Below are 21,861 nucleotides of genomic sequence, written 5' to 3' on the forward strand. Positions count from 1 at the left end.
AACAATAATTTGGCTATACACTGCTTTTCGAACCAATATAGTAAAATTTCTTCTTGTCATTATTATTAGCAGCAGACTGTAGATTTCCTTATTTTCTCTCCACATCAAAGTGACCTTAGCTTTTTGATGAATTGCTAGAGTTTATCTCTCACTGTTAAAAGTTTTGCCTTGCTCATTCTTGGGCAACATAAAAAAACTTTTGAGTTAGTGCAAAAGATTTTCTCTTAAAAGAAGAGTGCTACATGTAGTATCACATACTCCTCTCCAAAGCGATATTGCTTTTTCCTGAGAAGGCCTTCTCCCTACCTCATGTGCTGTTTTGAAAGCCATACTCTTTAAAGTTGCCAATAGCTCGATGATCTCGTCTATTACCTTCTTTTCATCTAGCTTTTAATTTATCCACTTCCAGCCTTCTTCATTCAAACTCATCTCTGTCTCTCTGTCAAAAAGTGTTTTACATTTAATTCTGCAATTTTTTAAAAATGGACTTGCTACTCTTATTTGGCTTCTTAGCTAAATTTTTACTTGATGGGAAAGTGGGAGCACTACAGTAGCCACCTTTTCCAAGCAAGGCAATGTTTCGGCTCGTATGATTATTACGGAGTTGTGTTGTTTCTGTAATGTACCAATGTTTGTATTCTTTGATTATTCATGATCATCACACCTGTATGTCAGCTGATGCAACACATTATGTGAATCAACAGTTTTTACAAACTAGTGCAGAAATGTTTCCTTGTTATGCTTTCAGTGTGGCAATCTATAATATTGTTTCTCTTATTGTGTGTCGTCTGATTCATTGCTGACTTGTTTGTGACAAAATCTTTCAGTGAAATAAATTAGTCTAGTCTAGCACAGCAAACAGTCAAGAAGCTGCCTGTGCATTTCTAATGATAATTAACGTATAAATGAATACATTAAAGTTTCCATAAAACTGCATGCATAAGATATGAGGGGATGTTGGCTTTTGCGTAGTTAGTCTTTTTTAGGTAGTAAAAAGATGTAAGTCAGGGGTCTCGTGCACATGCACAACAACTTTGGTCTGCATGCAACGTCTAGTCAGAAGATAAGTTTACTTATTATTTATCCACTTCTAAAAAAACTGAAAGTCGTTGGAATTTGGGCGAAACATTAAAAATGTCAAAACAAATGTTATGATGACTTTTCTTACATGATGTAAGTTGGTTGGGCGGAAGCAAAACTTCAATATCATGAAACTTTTTAAACCATTTTCTGCAAGACTGAAGATGAGGCTAAATAAATTTTGAATATTTCTTTAAGCAAGCACTTTGGCATTAAACCACTAGCTACCAAAGTTTGATCATAAAACTGAACTGATTAATCTTTTGATGCATAGAAAACAGGAAAGTCTTCAATTGTGGTAAAACAACATAACAATAAAAGATGATAATACTAGACAAGTACCATAATATCACAAAGTGAAAAATCAACTATTTAGCTTTTTACAATATCGTAAGACCAAAAGTATTATTAAAAATCAGTGAACATAAGAAGTATTATTGTGGAGCTTTTTTAAAACAGTTTTGGGTAATAACACTGGTGATCCTATTTTAGTGAGATTTGTTCGTGCACATTTCCTAATTTATCAATGATATACATACTCCGAATGCTTACATTTAGATGAACGGTATATGGAAGCAGATAGATTAATAATTTGAACGTCAGCAACTTGCTCATCAAAAAATGTAGATCTGCCAAATCTAAAATTACTATAGTAAATCAACATTAAACATGGTTCAGATAGAACTGTGAAAATTTAATAAAACCAATTAATGTCATATTCAATCAATACATGTATTGTTATATCCATGTATTGCAGATCAATCTAAAAGGTAAAATTATTAAGCTTGAACAAGCATGGAAATGCCATTAAAAAAACTATGTTACAATTTGTGTTGGATGCATGACAATACAACTCATTTGCTGACGTAAAAGGATTCTGAATAAATAACCAATGTTTGTACCAAACACCCATAGAATGAGCAAATCAATGAAAATTAGTACTAAAGATTTGCTTGCAAAGATGCAAGGAACATTATCAATATTTAATTAATTTTGACATATGCATCTTGATTACTCCAAAACGATGAATACTAAAATACCTTGGTAAAGTTATCACTGTGGTTGCATTAAGTCAACTCCCTCTACCCAAGAGTGTACTCGCAGGCTTTTCTTTACCGTAACAGCTGGTGGCTCTATTGAACAAGTAAACATGAAGTCAGTTTTGATCTTTGCTGTCATCTATGGTAAGATTTTATGCAGTTAATATAGTTCATTTTGTTGGATAACTTATGTAGCATGAAATTTATTTAGAAGTTCTTAGTTCTTTAAATTAAGATACAGCAAAATAATAATTTTCCCATTCTTCTGGCAATACTGAGCAGTGTTCAGCATTGGTTATTTTTCTTGATTCAAGTATTAGGCAGGACTTTGTGGTTTTAAACTTAGAAACCTTTACTACTATAATTGACAGCAGTTCAAATTCATTTTAAGTTTCATTAGGCAGACTTTAAAACATTTCTTTGAAGTTATTTTATTTAGATTGAATGCCAGTTATTTCTATAATATTAGGAAAACTCAGAGGTAATTAAGATACATGTAATACAAACTAGATAATCTCGTATGCATTTCACTTGCGTTATTGATTAATTTCTTGTGTGAAAATATTGTTGTGTTAGTAATTGCTCATGTAGACACTAGTTTATGGCTTTATCCAATATTCTTCACAATGCAGAAGATGTATTTTTTTCAATGGGCAAAGGTTGTCAATTATTAGTTGAAACATCATTGTAGTTTATATTGATTAGTCTGAAGGAGATGAAATCCATAAAGATTAAATATGCAGAAGATGAAAGCAAAATTTGATAATATGTTCTGAGTACCTTTTCATGTTCAAAATGATGTAAAAAATATTTATGTTTTCGACAAAATTCAATAAGTAATTAAGAAGAGTAGAAACTTGCATTAAAGTAAGAATTGAAACCGAAAAACATTTTATTTACATTGTGCAATATTAATGTATGTCTTCATTATCTAACACTAGGCTAATATAGATTTGTGTTTTTTTTCATAGCGTTCTACATAGACCTATTAACTATAATGAACTGGGCAATGCGAAGCCACGGTGTCCTACATAAATAACCGCATGCTTTGTGACAGAATGGCATTGCTTGGTTCACTTGTAGCTGGTCAGGCAAGTGAGTCATCATTGTTTACATTGAAAGAATGAAGAGAATGTTGCTACATGTAATTTGACATAACTACTAAAATACAAAAGATATTGGTTTAAAAGTTTAGATGCAAAGCTTATACACTATGCATTTCCTACCCTGCAAATTTGTAAATATAAAGTTGAATACCTCATATGTAAAGTGCGAGTAAAAATGTATATTGATCTATTCAAAGATATTGCAAAATTTTCAATGTTGCCCTATGCTGTAGGCTAACATGCCAGGTAGCCAGATGTACAAACTGATTTTTAATTCATACTCGCTTGTAAATGGTACACTGAATGCAGTCTGCCATGAGTACAAATGTTGGGTCTTAGGTGTTATGCAAACAGCATCAGAAAAATGGTAGAAGACAAATAACAAATGGTACACTTTTCTAGACATATTGTGACAGGCTACACATGACTAAAGACGACCAGTCAGCTGAGCCTTGATCTGAGATTACTCTTATTAGCTGCTACCTTTGTAGCCTCCTGGTGAATTCTAATTCTGACATATTTGGATGTGCTAGTTTTAATTAACGTTGTACTGCGGTTTGAGCATGGAAATTCCTGATGCAAATTGCTATGTAAAACCAATGAGAGAGTCTTAGTGACCACCAGCTTGTTTATGCAGTGATTTCTTGTAAGTCGACACACTGCTGTATGATCTGTTCTGAGCCTAGATATATCTTTGTGATGACAGGATGACAGACCACCTCTATCTTTTACACTGATTAGTGTCGCATCATCCCTGGTGCGTAAATCTGGACAGGAGGCTATAAAGCTGATGCAGTCATCGCAGATGAGTTTTAAGCTCCATACCACATAACCTGCTAAATAAGTATCACATGCTAATATTATTATAAAAAGAGTATGTATCAACCGTAAAATAAATTTAACTACATCTCACTGATCTTCAGCAGTATTATTTCAAGCCACTCTGCTTTCTATATATCTACTCTATACACTCACAATTAGTGAAAGTAGCTAATACCAAAATACATGTACATACCCTAATCATGTACCACAATATGAGCAGCCATGCAGTTTAGCACATGCAGCAAGGCTGCGAAGTGTGCCAGATCTCCTGTTTTGTAGAAAATGTGGAGGAATTGGCAGATTGCTTGGCGGCTGTTGGCTCTTCAGAGCAAAGTGAAGGTTCCATGACTGGATCATCTCGGTCTGGTAGAGATTATGTAAATGGTGTTGGATGGCAAAGCAGTTGTCTATGCTTTGGTTGAGTCGGTTGTAAATATTTTGGCAGAGAATCAAATAACCTTGGTACAGCTGTAGGCTTTAGTAAGGCAGCCATCTTCATACTAGGAGATCTACAATAGGAGTCTAATTGTGAAATGATCACTGCAGAGCACAGAGTTTTTGGAAGGCATCCAGTATTTACGTTTCACCGTGTCTATTCACTTGTTACGTCTGTCTAGGTGTTTTTCTTCCTATGGAAAGGTGTGGAAACTGAGTTTACTGTTTTTTGCTGGAGTATTAGAACACCCAAATGCACAGCAAAAATTTCTACTCCTCTTACCCTGCAAAATAATCAGTAAATGATTGCATTCTTATGAGACCATCATAAAGTAAAAACCTTTCGGGTTGGGTTTAGCCATTACCATACTCATTTATTAGCCTGTCCACCTGCCATGGTGATAAAAAACTTCATGAAATGGACAAAACTTTGTCTACTTGGCGCTTGGCACCTTTTTGTGCGAAACAACTTTTCAAATATTAGTGCCAGCAACGAACTTTAGGAAAAAAATTTGGAAAAACTATTATTTGGATGCATATCTCGGAAAAATCCGCAAGATTCCTTGCTCTGTATATCTAGACTAGCTGCATTACCCGTCAACGGGATCAGATTCTTGTACAGCAAGAGGTTTATTGAGAGTTGTCTTTCATACTGTAAAACAACTCCAACTATGCAGTCTACTGAAATTGTTGGGCCGATCAGACAGCATACGCAGTCATACATGTCAATCATTTTGGGGAGAACAATGGAAATCTGCAATGTGTTTTACAGCTAGTCTACAATGCATCAGTCTCAAACCACTAAAATGGGAGTTGTCCTATTTTTGTACAAAGAACTGATAATTAAATTGACATTGCTAGGCAAACTGAAATTGTTCAAACTGGCAGTATTGAAAAATTGTGCGTGTTATAAGAAATTCTACAAAATATTTTGCTATTGCACTGCTGAGCTATCGCCAGCATTTATTGAATGGAGACATCTACATGCACTATACAGGATTTCTACAGTTCTACATCGAATGGAGACTTCTAACACTAATCATGGCTCACCAGTTCTTCGTCTATTATAGCCTGTGTTTTGACATGGTATATACAAACAGTGCTGCAGTAATGTGGTTGTGTTAATAAAATTTATCAGTAAAATTTACATGTATAACAGGACAGACAGTACGATGTCAAGGCAGATACAGCATTAGCACCTTACAATAATAAAACATAACGCCAACATGATAGCCTTTTTATGAGACACAATAAGGAAAACAAATGCATGAAAATATATATATACTGAAAAACATGCTAGAAAATGCTGCATGTGGATAATAAGTAGGTATAGCAGTACATGAAGAACATAGCATGACACAATAATTATATAATGTTAATTTAATGCAAGCATGACATAACAATAAGACAATGTTAATCAACGCAACACTTGTGGATAGACAACATTTTTGGTTTTTCTGTCGGGTGTATGAATATACAGTTTTCGGCTTGTGCCTACTCTTGAGCAGGCAACGTACAGCTGGCCATGGCTAAAGCAGGGGGACAGTAAGTCGATACCAGCTACTTTGAGGGACTGACCTTGCGACTTGTTGATGGTCATAACGAAGCAGACTCTGATGGGGAACTGAATCTTTTTAAATTCAAATGGTAGATCGGTTGGAATAATTGGGATCCTTGGAATAAAAACGTATTCTCTTTTACCAGATGCTGAAATGATTTTGGCCTGAATTACGTGCGAAAACATTTGCGCAACAATTAGCCGAGTGCCATTACATAACTTTGGAGGATTGAGGTTGCGAAGAAGCATGATCGGTGTTCCTATCTTTAGCTGCAATTTATGAGCAGAAAGTCCAGGCAAGTCCAGTGAGTGTAAGAATTCCACAGGATATTCTACAGCAGCGTCATCAGTCAACGACGTATCAACAGAAGTGAAGGTTTTTGAATTGCCAGGTAGTTGGGCTAAAAGCTGTGAGTTTATGGCAGCAGCTGCATCATTCCGGGGGAAAAGAATAGCTCGCTCAGATAACCAATCTACATCTTGGAACCTCTGTCGCAGATTAGGGTAAACGTTCTCCTGAAGTTCTTCGGTTGAATCCACAAAAGTGCCGTAGCCATCAAGTGACGCCAAACCATCCTCAGCACTAACTGGCAAACGCCCTTCACCAATACGCAACAGTCCAGCAGCGAAATGTGCACTTGTTTCGTCGCCAAGAATAGAGGCATGCATGTTTCTTGACAAATGCAGCTGCACAACAGACGGCCCGGGAAATTATGCTTTGATATATGCATTCATCTCATCAGCGGGTGTGCCTCTTTGTATGACAGGCAACGTTTGGCAAAAATCTCCAGAAAGTAAAAGAGTTACCCCACCGAAAAGTCTATTATTTTCACGCAAGTCCTTTAGTGTCAGATTTAGAGCTTCAAATGCGAGCTTGTGCGACATTGTGCACTCATCCCACACAATAAGAAGGCATTGTTGCAGAAGTTGGGCAGTTCCGCTGTTCTTTTTGATATTGCACTCAGGATTCTCAGTTCTGGCCAAATTAAGAGGCAGTTTCAGTGCTGAATTCGCAGTGCGGCCACCAGGGAGTAAGGTAGCTGCAATACCAGATGAAGCTACAGCCAAAGCAATTTTTCCAGACTCTCGTACTTTCGCCAGTATAAGATTAGTGACGAAGGTTTTGCTGCTCCCACCTGGTGCGTGAAGAAACACCACACCGCCACTGTTTTGTTCAATGTTCTCAAAAAAACCGTGTTATATGCAGCTCTTTGCTCTTCCAGCAGCAGCGGTTCATTGGTTTCAACATGGCGACGAAGCTCTTCACGGTCATACGCTGTTTCGCGTAATATTTCCCTGCAAACAACAGGTTGCTCCATTCTAACAGGCCTGGGAAGTCCATAAACTGAGAGGTTGTTGTTTGTGACCTCGAGCACTTGGTCCTCGATAAATATAAGAGCAATATTGAACATTCTATCTGTAAACTGCAGTTGTTGATCCTGAAGCAGTTGTCGCTCATGAAACAGGATGTCTTCAGCCAAATGTTCCTTAAACTCTTGCCACAGCTGAAGAGGGTGAGAAGCTGGCAGGTGCTTAACATAATAGCAAACAACTTGCGCAATTGGGCAGGTGACCGTACAGTTGCAGCTTCTTCCAAGGCCTCCCTCCACTGTGCATCATCTTCCAATAGCCCCAAACGTCTGCATGCTTCATGGAAAGTAGCACAGACATGACCTCCAACAGTTCTTAAATGCTGAAAGGACATTGGACCAACTACGTGATGTAGCATGATTCGAAGAAAGAAACATTCACGATTGTTGGGGTGAACAGTGTATACTCGTGCTAGGGCATCAGTTTGATATATGCCAGAATGATCAGGCACTGCAGCTCCATGAACTCGTCTCTTCCAGCATTTTGTGGTTGCGTCAAAGGTGTAATAGGCTGGCAATTGGCAGTACAGAAGCGTCCTGGCAAAATCATCAAGTGTACAAAGCTTGAAAAAGGCTGTAAGGGTAGTGTCACGTGGTTCTTGAAGTTGTTGCTGAAGATTTGCTTCAGTGAAATACACTCTCTGGCCATTCTCAAGATGGACACTCAGATGCTGAACAGTCGGGTGTCGTGCATGAATGGGGAGACTGAAGATGCGCCACATTGCTTCATTTGCACTGATGTACCTTCCACTCTCATAGCGAGCTACTTCATCAACCTGTGCTCCATCTCTTTCCAAGCCGAACACTGCTTGATCACTACCCTTGTTGACATATTTGCAAATGTATTTGATGGACTTCACTGAGTTGCAAAATTCGACATTGATGTGCGTATTGAATACTTTGGACAGCAGCAAAGGGCAGTAAGGCACTATCCATCTATTGTCCAAAGTGATGTCGTAGGCCTCTCCAACAGCTCGCAATGTGTGTTGTTTGGTGAAACCTCCATCATCATCGGAACGACGACGATACAATAGATACTCATCTATGCCAGTAACTGTGTCTTTAATGAGAGCCTTAGGGTACTTCTTGGTACATGTGCCGTCTTTCATGCAGGGTGAACCGGGGTTTAACTGGCCACATGGACCATGTACCATGTGCTTGGTGACAATTTCGAATAGCTCAAGGTCTTCCACTCGATTTGGTATTTCTGCAGAAATGACACAATCAACCTGTTCTGGCCTGATGCGATCGCATAACCAAATTAGAATGTGTGCATGAGGGAGTCCACGTTTTTGCCATTCAATGGTGTACATATGGCATCGCACAGCACCAAATATTGCACCGGTGGTGATATAATCCATTAGTTGCTTTAGATTTAGGTGAAACACTCTTGCAACCACATCGTGTCGGTCATAGCTTTGCTGACAAGGCAGCAATTCATTGGAAATCTCATCCCATTTGCTGTTGCAGGTAAATGTGATGAAGAGGTCTGGTCTGCCGTAATGTCGCACATAAGTCATGGCATCCTGCGTACACTCATGCATGTAGCGCGGGCCACCAGTAAAAGACGAAGGTAAAATCACCACGTTACTTAGTTGGTTTGCATTGCGATCATCAGCTACTGCATAACGCAGGTGGATGTAGTCATCAGCTCTTAGCCGTGTCTGATGGTGGCGGATAAAGCTAAGTCTTTCAGTTTCAATTTTAGCGTACATATCAACTGCAAACTGCAAAAACAGCTTTCGGCACATGTAAATGTAGTTGAAGCTACCATCACGAACCATCAGCCTGCTAGCATAAAAATCCATAGCAGAAACCTTTCGTGTACCTGGCTCTCCTGTGCGAATGTCAGTCTGTCGCAGCTGAAAGTTGTAGCCATCGTCACCTCGCCAAAAAATGAGTGGATACTGCAGGGCGTCATATGCTCTGTGCGTCTCAGATATCCTCTGCAGTTCATTGCTGCATAACTGCAGAACAATATCCCTCTATTCAAACTGCTGTCCAACTATTTGAATGGCAACTTCATCTATGACAGGAGCATTGAATCTTCTTTCATGCTCTCCAACAGGGTGTTTGTCAGCATGAATGACAATTCGCAAGTCATCTGTGTTTTCAGGCAGCCTCTCCCGAGCAGTTTTGAAATCACGCACATATTTATTTATCTCGTGTAGAACATCCTGCAGCTCACGGATTACGTTTAATCGCACTCCTTCAACAATACCACGCTGACGTTCTGCCTCTGCCTGCTGGTCACCCATGAAATTGATTTGCAGGAACTGTGGTTGCTCACCCGGTATCGGAAGCAAGGATCCAATCAAATGGTAGACTTGACCCTGAACCTTGAAATTTGGGTTAAATCCAGGCTCATCAATGGTTTTAGCTCCAAATGATGTCATTTGAAAACAGCTGTTATATTTTCGTATATTCCCCAAAAAATGTTCAGAATCAGGATTTGCGCCTTGGAATAGGTGAGTCAATACAGGTGGAATATCCTCAGAGAGTGGTCGTAGGCGAACTTTCCCATTGTTGCAACAAATGCCTGGCCTCTCGTCTTTCCAACGTAAGGCATTACATCTGGAACATTTTTTAGACATTCGTCCCATAAAAGAGTTCTGATGGACCCTATACTGTGTTACAGGATTGTAGTCAAGTGCGAAGTTTTCTGCCCATGCACGGCGCCTGGTAGGTTGTGGCGGCCAAGCAGCTGCTGTAGTTAGTGTATCTTGCTGTAGGAGTCGCTGCTGGGTCAGCTCAGCAGTCTCTGCACTTCTAGCAGCTGCAGCATCTATTCCGGCCTGCTCTCGATGTACCTGTGTTTGTTCAACGGTTTCTGCTGTTCTAGCAGCTGCTATTCTGTTTCGTTGTAGGCGTAGCTGTGTTTGCTCTGCAGTTTCCGCACTTCTAGCAGATGCAGTAGCTATTCTGTCTCGTTGTAGGCGTAGCTGTGTTTGCTCTGCAGTTTCTGCACTTCTAGCAGCTGCAGTAGCAGTTCTGTTTCCTTGTAGGCATAGCTGTGTTTGCTCTGCAGATTCCGCACTTCTAGCAGATGCAGTAGCTATTCTGTCTCGTTGTAGGCGTAGCTGTGTTTGCTCTGCAGTTTCTGCACTTGTAGCAGCTGCAATAGCAGTTCTGTTTTGTTGTAGGTGCAGCTGTGTTTGCTCTGCAGTTTCTGCTCGTCTAGCTGCTGCTTTGCGAATTCAGTCTCTTTCTCTACGGGAATCAATCTGTTCTTGCATTTGGGCAGTAGGCTTTTAGGGAGGCATTGTACTGCTTCAAGCGTTTCTAAAAGTGAATAAGATGGTGTGCTTTTTTGTAATATACGCTGCTCGCTTTCGTCTCACCGACGCCTATCGCAATACTCGGAGTGCCCGTGCAAGCTCTGTAGTAGCTGTAGTTCTGTAGTACTCGTAGCTGGAAAAAAAAGTAAAAGTAAGTCAGCTGCGGAAGGTAATGAACATGTTTACTACCACGAACAGTGGCAAATCCAACGTTTTCAAGTAGTAGATGTGTGGCAATTCATAGACAATACAACATTGAATGAGAAGTGTTTACCTTTTTGAAGTAGAAATTTAGTAGGTAAAATGCAGTAGCAGTACCCGTGCAAGTTCTGTAGTTCTCGTAGCTAGAAAAAAAGTAAAAGTAACTCAGGTGCGGAAGGAAATGAACATTTTTACTATCACGAACAGTGGCAAATCCAACGTTTTTAGGTAGTGGATGTGTGGCAATTCATAGACAATACAACATTGAATGAGAAGTGTTTACCTTTTTGAAGTAGAAATTTAGTAGGTAAAACGCAGTAGCAGTGCCCGTGCAAGTTCTGTAGTAGCTGTAGTTCTGCAGTACTCGTAGCTGGAAAATAAGTAAAAATAACTCAGCTGCGGAAGGAAATCAACATGTTTACTATCACAAACAGTGGCAAATCCAACATTTTTAACCCTTTCAGTGAAGTAGACTCATTTATGCGTGTTCTAAAGTCGACCGCCGTAGACGCATATTTGCGACTTTCCCAGCAATTTTATTATTTGTTAATAACATAACCAACGATCTTTAAGACTTTTATGGTAGTGACAGTGTTGTCCTAAGATGTCTCTCTAAAATTAGCCTAAAATTTAATGTTAAATCTTTGTTTGAGAATTTCCAACTTAAAAACAAACCTTTTTTGTGCGAGTTCATTAATTGCGCCCGAGTTAAAAAACAAATAACTATTTATGTTGATAGCCGATGATATGATAGCCGATACACAGATAATTAAAATGCACAGACAATTACACAGATAATTAAAATGCACAATGTATAGATACAACAAATTTTTTGCATAGCAGTGCTTGTTAACATGTTGGCAAAATCTACGATATTGTTATAGCTCCTTTTACTGGTTTTATAACTAAGGCAATGCTATAACAACAGTATACCAAACTTAGCGTAGCTATCTCAATCAATCACGATTACTGATAAATGCAATAATTCAAAGTACCTTGAGTTCAAATTTTTTTATAATTCAAATAGCGTTATTGAGTTGATCTCGATCCCAGTGCGTCCACCGCGTTGGAAGTCCGAACTCCAAAAGAATACCTTTTTGTCCTCCGAATCTCCCACCTCAGGTTAGTTAGAGACGCCCTGCCAGCGTGTAACAATCTTATTGGATCTTTCCTTAAACCTGGAAGTTCTAGTCTGAGACGCAATAGTAGAAAAAATGTTGAATTAGACTGACGATGTCGTTTGGTAGAATATCAAGATTCTAGACTACCTCCGCTTTCTAATTTTAGCTATATTACGCAGTTCATGACCTTCCCAGTACACATTGGCAGTAAATATTAATTAGATGTAATTTACTACTCATTAATTTATTTATGGTTTAGTAAATTTTATTTAATTCACTGCTAATATTTACCGGAAAGACCGCTCTATAATCTATTGCATCACCAATATTCAGAAGTTATCGGTAACTCAACATATCGAGAAAACAACTCCTAAAGATACAATATTAGCATATAAGTATTTATCGTTCATCCCTACGGTAAATAGGTTATGTATAGTAGAGGCGTGTATGAACCGGAAAATCCCGTTAACGCGCCCTAGATACCTAGTAGCGGCTAATAGTCGGAAAAGTACGGTACTCTATAAGGCGGACAATCAATCACACAGATACACAGACAACGATTGCCGTTTATATAGTAGATACCTCTCACAACCACACTTGAAAACAATTGGAGTAAAATTTTCCTTCGAATAATTTCCAGTGCTGTTAGTTGCTCCACTTTCCATGGCTTCCTACCTAAAACTATGGCCTGGACTAGGCAAAGCGAACAAAGCTATGACGTTACGTCGCGAAGAATGTGCCTATTTAAGTAGGACACAATGCTGAGCCATGATGCATTGGATTGCCCAGTCTAGTATAGTTAATAGGCCTATGGCGTTCTATTAGCTATTTTTATAATGTCGCCAGACAAAGAAAATCGTGAGTTCACATCAATTTTATTTTGTACTCATTGACTTTGAAAATGCATTACATTGTCCAATTTTATCTTTATAAAGACAAAGGTCTACCTAAACTATAACTTAAATGATAAATTCACATGATCAAAAAAACTTGGTTTATAAGATGCAAATATTGTTAACTTTAATAATAAAACCAAAATCTACCTTTTGGTACTTCTTTTAAAACAAAAAAGAACGCGAACACATTTGCAAGTTACTTCTGCTGTGGTACTCTTACAAAATTGGCTTGGTGAGTGTATATGCAAAAACCTATCAATAGAAATATGATGAAGTTAAAAGAGTTTGGTTGGCGGCACTCTACATCAAATAATCTTTCTTAAGTGGATTAAGTTTAAAATATTTCACAAATCAAAGCAGATGTAACGAAAGCCAGGACACATTTATTATGCAGTACACCAAATCTCAATCAACAGCAAGGTTGTGTTCAAATTAGACACACCTTTATCTGCCACACATTGCCTAAAATAATATGTGGCAGTTATACATAAGCTAAACGCATAGGTGCTCAGACTTGTCTTTTGCTGACCTCTTCATATAGGGGTGACTTCTTCATTGTACCTGTCTTTTAGCTGGAAGTCTAGTCATTCAGATCAAATTGAGCTGAGCCAAAAATCGATCCACAGAAATGGCTGACTGGCTCCCGCTATACACACATTGATTGGAAGCCCACATATCTAATTAGAACGTTGGTGGAAGAGCCAGCTTGGTTTTGAATTTGTTCCGCCAGGCCACTTTTTCAGGGAGGCGGAACTCTTTCTGTATTAGCCTCTTGTTAGTGATGTTGAAAGCCCAAACAGCTACATGATGAACAAATTTGACAGTTCTTTCCTAGTCATTGAAATCTTAGAGCATCCATCTAGTTCTTATTTATTTTGGCTGAGGCTGACTAGTAGCCTGGCATTCACCAATTCATTCAGCATCAATGACTTTGACTATTCCTGTGGCTCACTCTGGTTGTCAAGATATGAGTGTGACTCTCTAATGTTTTCTATCTCATTAGACAGGCTAGTTAGCTCTGGCGTCAAATCAGTCAGTTTCTTTGCCATGCCCGCTGTTTGCCAAGCATGGTACTTTTTAGTTCCAGCCAAGCCAGTAAACTGACTTTCTTCTGGCCTTGCTAAAGCAGGTCTTTGTTTTCAAGTTTGGTGAGAAAGACTTATTTTTGTCTGAGGGTCTAAAAGCTACTCATTCAAGAACTGATCCCATTTTGATTAGCTTACTAGAAATATGACTAGATGAAATTCCTTGGTCTATTGTTTTCCCTGAACTTGCAGCACTTAGTCTCTAGAGACATAATGCCAGCCACGTAGGTATACAAATGCAACAACAAGTTGTATAACGGGGTGTCTCTTCTTTTAGAGGTTTAAAGTGTATCATTGGTCATCTATTTTACTGTGCAACAGCCACCTTTTTCAGCGTTTTCAGTTACAGATAGCACATTGTGTTTGTGCTGCTTTGCTTCTTTTAGTCTAGAGTGGTTGGTGTGAGTCGATGTTCGTGGGAATACAAACATTTAAACCTTTGCGCAAGGCTCATTGGTGATAGGGGCTCACTTTTCTTTGTGACTGGTTATGTCTTCTACTGTAACGGCACTCAGCGCGTTTCTTTAATCAGCAAAACTTTTCTTGCCACGGTTTATTCGAAACCTGCCAATCTTATAATAGTGTTAAAAAATACATGTTTGTCTAGAACATTGAGCTTTTTCACTAACTCGCTATAGAAAGCTAGTCCCATATAATTTATTATCTGGCCAAGCCAATGTTGAGTTGACCTTACTGCTACTTTTAAGGAAGATTTAATTGGCAAGATGGCTCTGATCTTTGCAATGTTTTTTCTTTGGCTAGTGTGGATGCAACATCCTGTTCATAAGTAAGTGTACCCAGCTGGCGAAGCAGCTTTTGAAAAAAAATCTAAGGTATCCTTTGTGATGTCGCGATGTAAAGCATGAACTGTTGTCATCGTATTTGGGAGGAGTCATCACAGATACACTGAGGAATGGCAGCCACAGAAACAGATCAGTTGAAATTTTCTTTATCTGCATCAGCCTTCAGCGTATTGTTCTAGCATAACCATGCTTTTGTGATAAAGCCTGACTTTCGGGCAGCCTTTGCAGGACTTGGCTTATGCTAGACTGGCTACGAGAAACCTATATTGGACTGACCCTTCTTCTTTTGTTGGCAATTTTGTCATGGTGACCAGGCTGAATGCTAACCTCTCAATTCTTTTTCTGGCTTTCTGACTCCCTCAGTCAGCTTCATACATTTTTTTGAAAGTAAGTCATGCCAACTGCTTTTATTTTAGTTTTTCCAAGCAGGGATGCCTGGGCTCCTTTATGCCGAGCTCTTTCCTTGGCCCAAGAGTTGCCAATGCTCTACCCAACTTCTTTGAGCAGCTATTATATGGTTTTGGACAGCTTTCCTTCTAAATAATGAGCTTATATTGTCTTTCCATCAAGCATGTGGAATCATTCAAAGCTTTTATGACCAATTGCTACTTTACAAACTTTCTCTGAAAAACTGGTTGTCCTCTTCACTGGTTTCCGTCAAAAAGCAATACTTAGTCGCCTAAACGTACATGAGTAGCTTTTCCTGTCTTCTTGTTAGTTATCTTTCTGTGCTGAGCAGAACACATGTTGTACAGTAATTGAACGTTTTTAGAGCACCAAGGCGTGCTGCTCATGTGTGTGAACTAACTTCGTAAGTGGAAAGCAGCGATCCATCTGGTCGGCAGTTTTAACGCTTTGCAAGCATAAGGATGTGTCTTGTTTCTCTATTCAGAGAGTTTGGCATTCCCTTATATGCTTTCGTTAGATCTAAATGAACAAGTGCCACTTATTTTAGCTGCCTGCTAGCAATATGGCTCTGAGCAAGCCTCCGAGCTCCCGGTTGTTTTATTCTGCGACTTCGATGACTCATAGATCATGCGACATGGTCTGCTTTTCATTTTTTTGCCAAAACTGGCAAAGTTCATTTGTCAGTTAACTTTCAAACTACATGTATAGCCTTTGATATGTGAGCAGTTGTTCTGGCATTCTCAGATAGAATATACTCTTTCATCAAGCACATTACCCACCACCAGTACTGCGACATCCAGCAAAGCCAGGGCAATCTGCACCATAGTAAAGAGATCAGTGAGCACTAGCACACATATTTTGCCTTTTAGGGTGGTTGGATGTAGACTAAGTCTACAACTACTATTTCCAAAAGTAGATTAGTTTAGACTCTGCTTTTATGCCTGCCAGTTCGGCATCATTGTATTTAGCGATCTGATAGACTTCTCAACTTTTGATAAGCCTGTTGATGGCTGCTGAGAGACGACTCGAGTACCAGCAAAGTTAGATGCGGCTCATTGTCTTTCTATTTTAGAGTGAGCCAGGAATTGTGCCTACTATACAGTAGAATTTTTGAGCAAGCGGGCAAATTGTACACTGCTTCGAGTGACTCTGGGGATCGAATTTCTGAAGAAAAGCGCATGTTGTGCAAAATATTTAGCTCCTAGCCTTTCAGCTCCAGATTTTTTGAAGGAACATCCTTGCGTTCGATTATTGGTCTGTAAATGGTTGTCACAAATTTGAGAATTGAGAATAATGATATTGAAGCAATGGTTTTCTGGTAAAACTATTCACCCGACAGCCATGACATGGTTCTCTCCAAAATGCTATATTCATACAGCATGAGAAATTCTGCAATTCGTGTAGGACCCCATACTCTCAGCACTAATAGAAACCCCATAGAGTTGATGACACAGTTTATCTGAAGTCAGTAAGCGCTACATGTATAGGTAAAAAGGATTATTCGCAATGATAGTATGTAATACTGTGATAGAACTTGATGGCATGAACAAGCACCTGCTAAAATAAAGTTGTCAAATCATGATGATGGGCTACCAGTAGTTATTAAGTATCGAGTGACAATGCTTTTGAAGTTGATTTATGCTTTAAACAGTCTCATGAGAAGTATGATATGGTTGTGAGTGAAAGTATAAGTGAAAGCAACACTTCAAAAAGTTATGCAAATCAACTTGTTAATAGTGAGATACATGCCCACCTTAGCGTTATGGAACATCATATGAACACCAGTAAAAGTGATTTTTTTGCTGTGTTCACGTATGCAGTATTTTTAAGTTTACTCTGTATTTTAATATATTTTAATATATTATACATATTTTAATGCTGACTTGTAAATCAAAGAGCAATGTGTTCAGAATCAAAATTAGCTTTTGTATTAGCAAATTTAATAGGTGTATAAGCTATGCTTATGTAAGAGGTGAGCTTCTAGCTTGCAACGTGTAGCTAATCATGTAATGTGAATAAATTTCAATGATGCATATTTATACAACAAACATGGTTGTACAGACAGTTAACTACGTAGCATATCTAAATAATTCTGCATCACATTTTAGCAGATAGTTCACAGCAGATAGGAAATATAGATTACAACAATTTACTAATGTAGTGCGGCACATCTAAAAATAAATGGAAAGCTGCCAGGAAACGTATAAGAAGTACTATTTATGCTAAATTATGGTGCAAAACCTTTGAATAGTAAAACAGAATGCCACAATGTTTATACTTATTCAAATGCTTTGCCTTTCACTTAAAACATATTTGCTTTTTAGCTATGCTTAGTAAAGGTCAGGGTTTCATTGGATCATTTGAGCAAGTCAACTCACCCTATAATTCTACAATGTTACTCGCCAGCACTGGTCCTGCCTTAAACAAACTTCAGTGCGTTGCACAATGCCACCTTCAGGTTGATTGTATTGGCTTTCAATATAACTGTACTAAAAAGTTTTGCTCCCTTTTGGATTGTTTCCATACAAAGAAAAAAGGTGATTTCAATGAAGATCATGCAGTGGAAGCCTATGCAAAAAGAGCTGATCATCTCCTTGCTAGAGGTAAATATTTATGTACGTAATTCTTTTGTAATCACAGTTTGGACTTGCAGCAGCAGTAACAAATTTTGTTAAACTGAGTTTTAGCAAATTATAATGAAATTTGTACTTCTTATTAGGTTTTTCAGAAAATAACAGAAGTTGTATATATTTACAACTAAATTTGATTAGTTCCCAATGTGAGGGCTCTTTTATAATTGGTGCCAAGAAAACCTAAAATATTGATCAGCATCTTTTGCTTTTATAATATAGACTGCTTCGTTTAAGTTCTTGATAATAATTTTTTTCTATATGTATTGGTCGCGTAGCAAGCTTTGAGTCTTGATAAGGCCGGTGCTAGAACACATGACATATATTTTTGATGTTGTAGGACTGAACTGCTCAAAGTCCAGCTAGGCAGGAAAAATTTAAAAAAAGGCTGTTTTAAAGCAGCGTCATCTCAAGCACTGGAAATAAAGAATTTGAACCAATAATGATGGGAGATGATTTTTCAGAATTAAACTTGCATCAGCGGTGTTTCATAGGCTAACATAGTGTGTGATACCATGCTTTTAAGGAAACATGTTTAAACAGTCTCATAATTATCAAACCTAACTTTGAGATGCACATTCAGGTAATTGCAGAAGTCATCTAGGGACTAAAGAGTTAGATTGCAGCTTAAACTGCTTAAGTGCAAGTTACAACTAGAGGGGTTCAGCTATTTTAGACACATAGCCAACCAAAATTGAACAGCTTTAGATTACCCAAAAAGATAGGTGGTCAGAAACTGATCGTCACAAGAGGGATTAAAGAACTGCTAGGTTTCTCCAGCGCAGGCGGCGACTGCAAACATAATATTCCGAAGTTTGCTAAGAAAGCAAATTTTAGGCATGCTCTAAAAAAACATGGTTCGATTGGTTCAAAAGCAACATCACTACTGCTTCCATCTTGAAAGAACTCAAATCTTAAGAGAAATATATACTAGACATAAGTAGAACGACATGCAAGCAGTCATGGTGAAAGAACGGGGTTGTTCAAGAAACATGATAAAGATGAGCAGTTTATATGCTTGTTGCAACAAAAAATTGATAAAACCAGAGAAAAATTAGTGCTGACAGTCATCGAGATGGTGAAGTCATAAAATGGGGAATGTGTATGAACTAAATTGAAGAACATGCAACGATTGCTGTGCGTGTGACCTAATTGACTTAAAAGATGGGGACTGACTCAACAAAACTTTGTCAAGAAGGATCAAACTTTAGAGTGGTCTGATACCTAAAAACCATTAAAAAGATTATACGAAGCTACTAGATGAACTTCCAGGATTAAATTGCAAGATCAAATCCAGGCCAAGCGCAGCGATTCTTGTGTGCTGTGAGAAGATCCATGCTGAACCACGACTAGACTAATGACCATCACATTTACGCTGCCTAAATTGCTGTCAGGGATGTCTGAAAAAAAGGTGGATTAGCTGAGATACAAGCCACAAAGTCTGATAGTCATTATTTACCAAACCATCAGCATCAACTAAGAGATACTACTAAAGCAACTGCAGATGGGTAGCCAAAACATTCAGTCACTGTATCAGAACTACAATGTCATGAGGATTCAACCAGAAGGTATGCTGGATGCCTGGATGGCCCTTCAGAGCTGTTGTATGCTCACCCAAACTTACGAGTTACACAATGTAGCAAACACCCAAATTGGTCTCTCTGGAGTGGTGAAGACGATCAGCCATAAGATGATCAGCCAACCAAAGCACTGCTGGCGTTAAAGGCATTAAATGAAAGGGTGTTCTGCCACGTAACACTTCACAAGCACAATTGATGACAGAGGTATGTCAACAATGTAATTTGAGACATTCGCACACTGTTCTTTATTACTAACAGGCTAACCGAAAAGTGAATTTAAATGCTCCACACTAAAGAGCTCCCTTAAAATTTTATTGCTGAGAAAAGGCTAAAAAATTGGGACTTGCATGTTACCTATTTGACCAGGTGAACCACAAATATGCTCATCCCAAGCTAAAAGCTAATACTGTGGGACCAGTTTGAACTCTAGGCCCTTCTATGAGGTATGTGGTCAAAACACTGAGGAAGCTAGGAAAACCTCATGACATTCTCAAGTGGGTGCAAGTAGAAATTCTGCAAAATAAAAGCTCTAAATAGTCTCTTTCTTAAATTTACCAAGATAATGGGTGTGAATGGTAAGCTAAAAGTATCAAGGAAGAAACCTTTCAGTTTTTAGCCAAATTTATAGTGACCTACCAAGTTGTCAAAAATTGGCAAAGCTACACCTATCTAGTTGAACAGCTGAGATGATTTGTGCTAATATGTGAGGATTGGCTAAAACATCACTATACACGTTCAGAAGATTTATGTAGACCAGATCTCAATCGCTCTAGAATCAAGAAGAAAACCAAAACATAAAAGGAGCCCAAAATCCCCAAGCTAAAAATTGCTCCTTTGTCAGAAACTATGCAAAGTAGTTTGGAAACAGCTAATTTATTGGCCGAACACGTAGCAGATAAAGTGTTCTAAAGGGCCAAAAGAAACAAGGCAGCAAAAAATTTCCTACTAGCAAAAACAGGAGCAAAAAGAAAGAAGCAAGAAGATCGAAGCGAGAAGCCTAGGCAGCCAATCTCACCGCAATGTCTGTTTTGCTAACATCAGCCCAAAAGTGTGTCCAAAACATTCTCTGATTCATCAAGTTCAAAATAAAGTAAGGTCAAAATGGGAAGAGGGCAGATCAAGAGTTAGAAAAAAAAATAAATCAGGAGAGAAACACAATGTTATTATTTTGCAATGCGAAAGAAGAATAGAAAAAAAAGCTAACCAGAGATAAGAGGCAGTTACTTCTCAAGCAGATTTCTTTTGTGCATGTCACATTTATGCATAAACATAGTATGACCCAAACTTATCTACAAAAGTACTTTAAGATTTTGAATCTGATTTAGCGATGAGAGATCCAGAATGCTTGTCAGACAGAGAAGAAAATAAATTTGAGCCCGTTGAGGGAGAGCAAGCAGCAAATGTACCAAAATGCTGCAAAACTAGTCGGTCATGTGCTTACAGTGAAAACTTTGCAGGCTTTCATATATCTAATCGCATGTAGGCATCAGCAGCATAGGCGCAAACTGACCAATGCATGTATCACTGGAGCACACTCAACTGGAAGTGTTAAAATGGCAACTGGTTTGAGGAAAAAGGAAGCAATCGTGACACCTTAATACTGTAGAATGTGTTGAGATTAGACTAATATATATAATGTTGGCATTAGACTAATAAAGCTACATACTTGCGAGATGGGTTCGCAGAAAGCACATGTGGATAGTCTAGACTAATTGATATATATCTACCAACACTACAGACCAAATATTGGCAGCACTAAAACATTATAAGGACAAGGCCATTATTATAGCGTATACACCACTCACAAGAGTAATCAGTCACAGTTCTTAAAACAACTAGTCGAGCTTAAGCAGTTCTTCCATCAATAGCAGCACGCTTCACACCATAGTTTGGTGCAACACCAAAGGCAGCACTAAAGAGAATGGCAATCTCTAAGCATGACCCAGTCATGTATCTTGTACATGCCATTGAAGTTGTTTGCTTTCTATTAGTGGAGGTATAAAATTTTCAGCTATAAGTGATCTTGCGCATTCTATTTTCAACTTCAAAAAACCATCTGAGAGGAAGCTAACGTGATCAGCTGGGCAGCCTGATGACTTCTACCAGTAGAATGAAAAAAGCTCTAAGTTTCTCCGTTTATCAGCGTGTTTATGGCTCCTCGAAACATAACCAGCAAATATTTAGCTATCTAGTCAAAATATTTGGCTGTTTGTCAGCAATCTAATTTTCCAAAGAACAACAACGTTGGCGGACCTACTGACTGCGAGATGATGAAGGTACCTGTGCTGACACGTGCAATGTAGAAATTCACCCTAGTTTACATCCTTATTAACAAGGAGATAAAAGGTCACAAAAAAGCTGTGTTGTGCCTGTTAGTCTAGCTTGAATTTAAAACTCAACAAATCATTACGATGAAAATGTTGCTAATAAGGTGAGTATGTGGAAAAA

General features: G+C 38.5%; 2 protein-coding genes across 2 annotated transcripts; both read right to left on the reverse strand.

Moving 5' to 3' along the window:
• Nucleotides 1-4,277: 4,277 nt before the first annotated feature.
• Nucleotides 4,278-6,710, reverse strand: LOC137388396 (uncharacterized). Its single transcript, XM_068074881.1, has 2 exons — nucleotides 6,062-6,710; nucleotides 4,278-4,411 (listed from the first exon to the last, which is right to left on the reverse strand). The coding sequence occupies exons 1-2, from the start codon at nucleotides 6,708-6,710 to the stop codon at nucleotides 4,278-4,280; spliced, it is 783 nt and encodes a 260-aa protein (XP_067930982.1).
• A 42-nt stretch (nucleotides 6,711-6,752) lies between these two features.
• On the reverse strand, nucleotides 6,753-13,956 carry LOC137388397 (uncharacterized). The gene is made up of 4 exons (XM_068074882.1): nucleotides 13,860-13,956; nucleotides 9,478-10,295; nucleotides 7,367-9,378; nucleotides 6,753-7,206 (listed from the first exon to the last, which is right to left on the reverse strand). Exons 1-4 carry the CDS (start codon nucleotides 13,954-13,956, stop codon nucleotides 6,753-6,755), a joined length of 3,381 nt encoding a protein of 1,126 aa, XP_067930983.1.
• Between the last annotated feature and the right edge of the window lie 7,905 nt (nucleotides 13,957-21,861).

The sequence above is a fragment of the Watersipora subatra genome, chromosome 2 (genome assembly GCF_963576615.1).
Source record: "Watersipora subatra chromosome 2, tzWatSuba1.1, whole genome shotgun sequence".
NCBI lineage: Eukaryota > Metazoa > Bryozoa > Gymnolaemata > Cheilostomatida > Watersiporidae > Watersipora > Watersipora subatra.

What these genes read in the sequence shown, in the direction of transcription:
- LOC137388396 (XM_068074881.1), bottom strand. Translation starts at nt 6,710, where the DNA reads ATGCATGCCTCTATTCTTGGCGACGAAACAAGTGCACATTTCGCTGCT. An exon ending in GACCATCAACAAGTCGCAAG is followed by an intron (nt 4,412 to 6,061) that starts GTCAGTCCCTCA and finishes AATCTCTACCAG; the next exon opens with ACCGAGATGATCCAGTCATG.
- LOC137388397 (XM_068074882.1), bottom strand. Translation starts at nt 13,956, where the DNA reads ATGGCAAAGAAACTGACTGATTTGACGCCAGAGCTAACTAGCCTGTCT. An exon ending in TTCATGCTGACAAACACCCT is followed by an intron (nt 9,379 to 9,477) that starts GTTGGAGAGCAT and finishes ATTGTTCTGCAG; the next exon opens with TTATGCAGCAATGAACTGCA. An exon ending in TTTATGGACTTCCCAGGCCT is followed by an intron (nt 7,207 to 7,366) that starts GTTAGAATGGAG and finishes TGAACAAAACAG; the next exon opens with TGGCGGTGTGGTGTTTCTTC.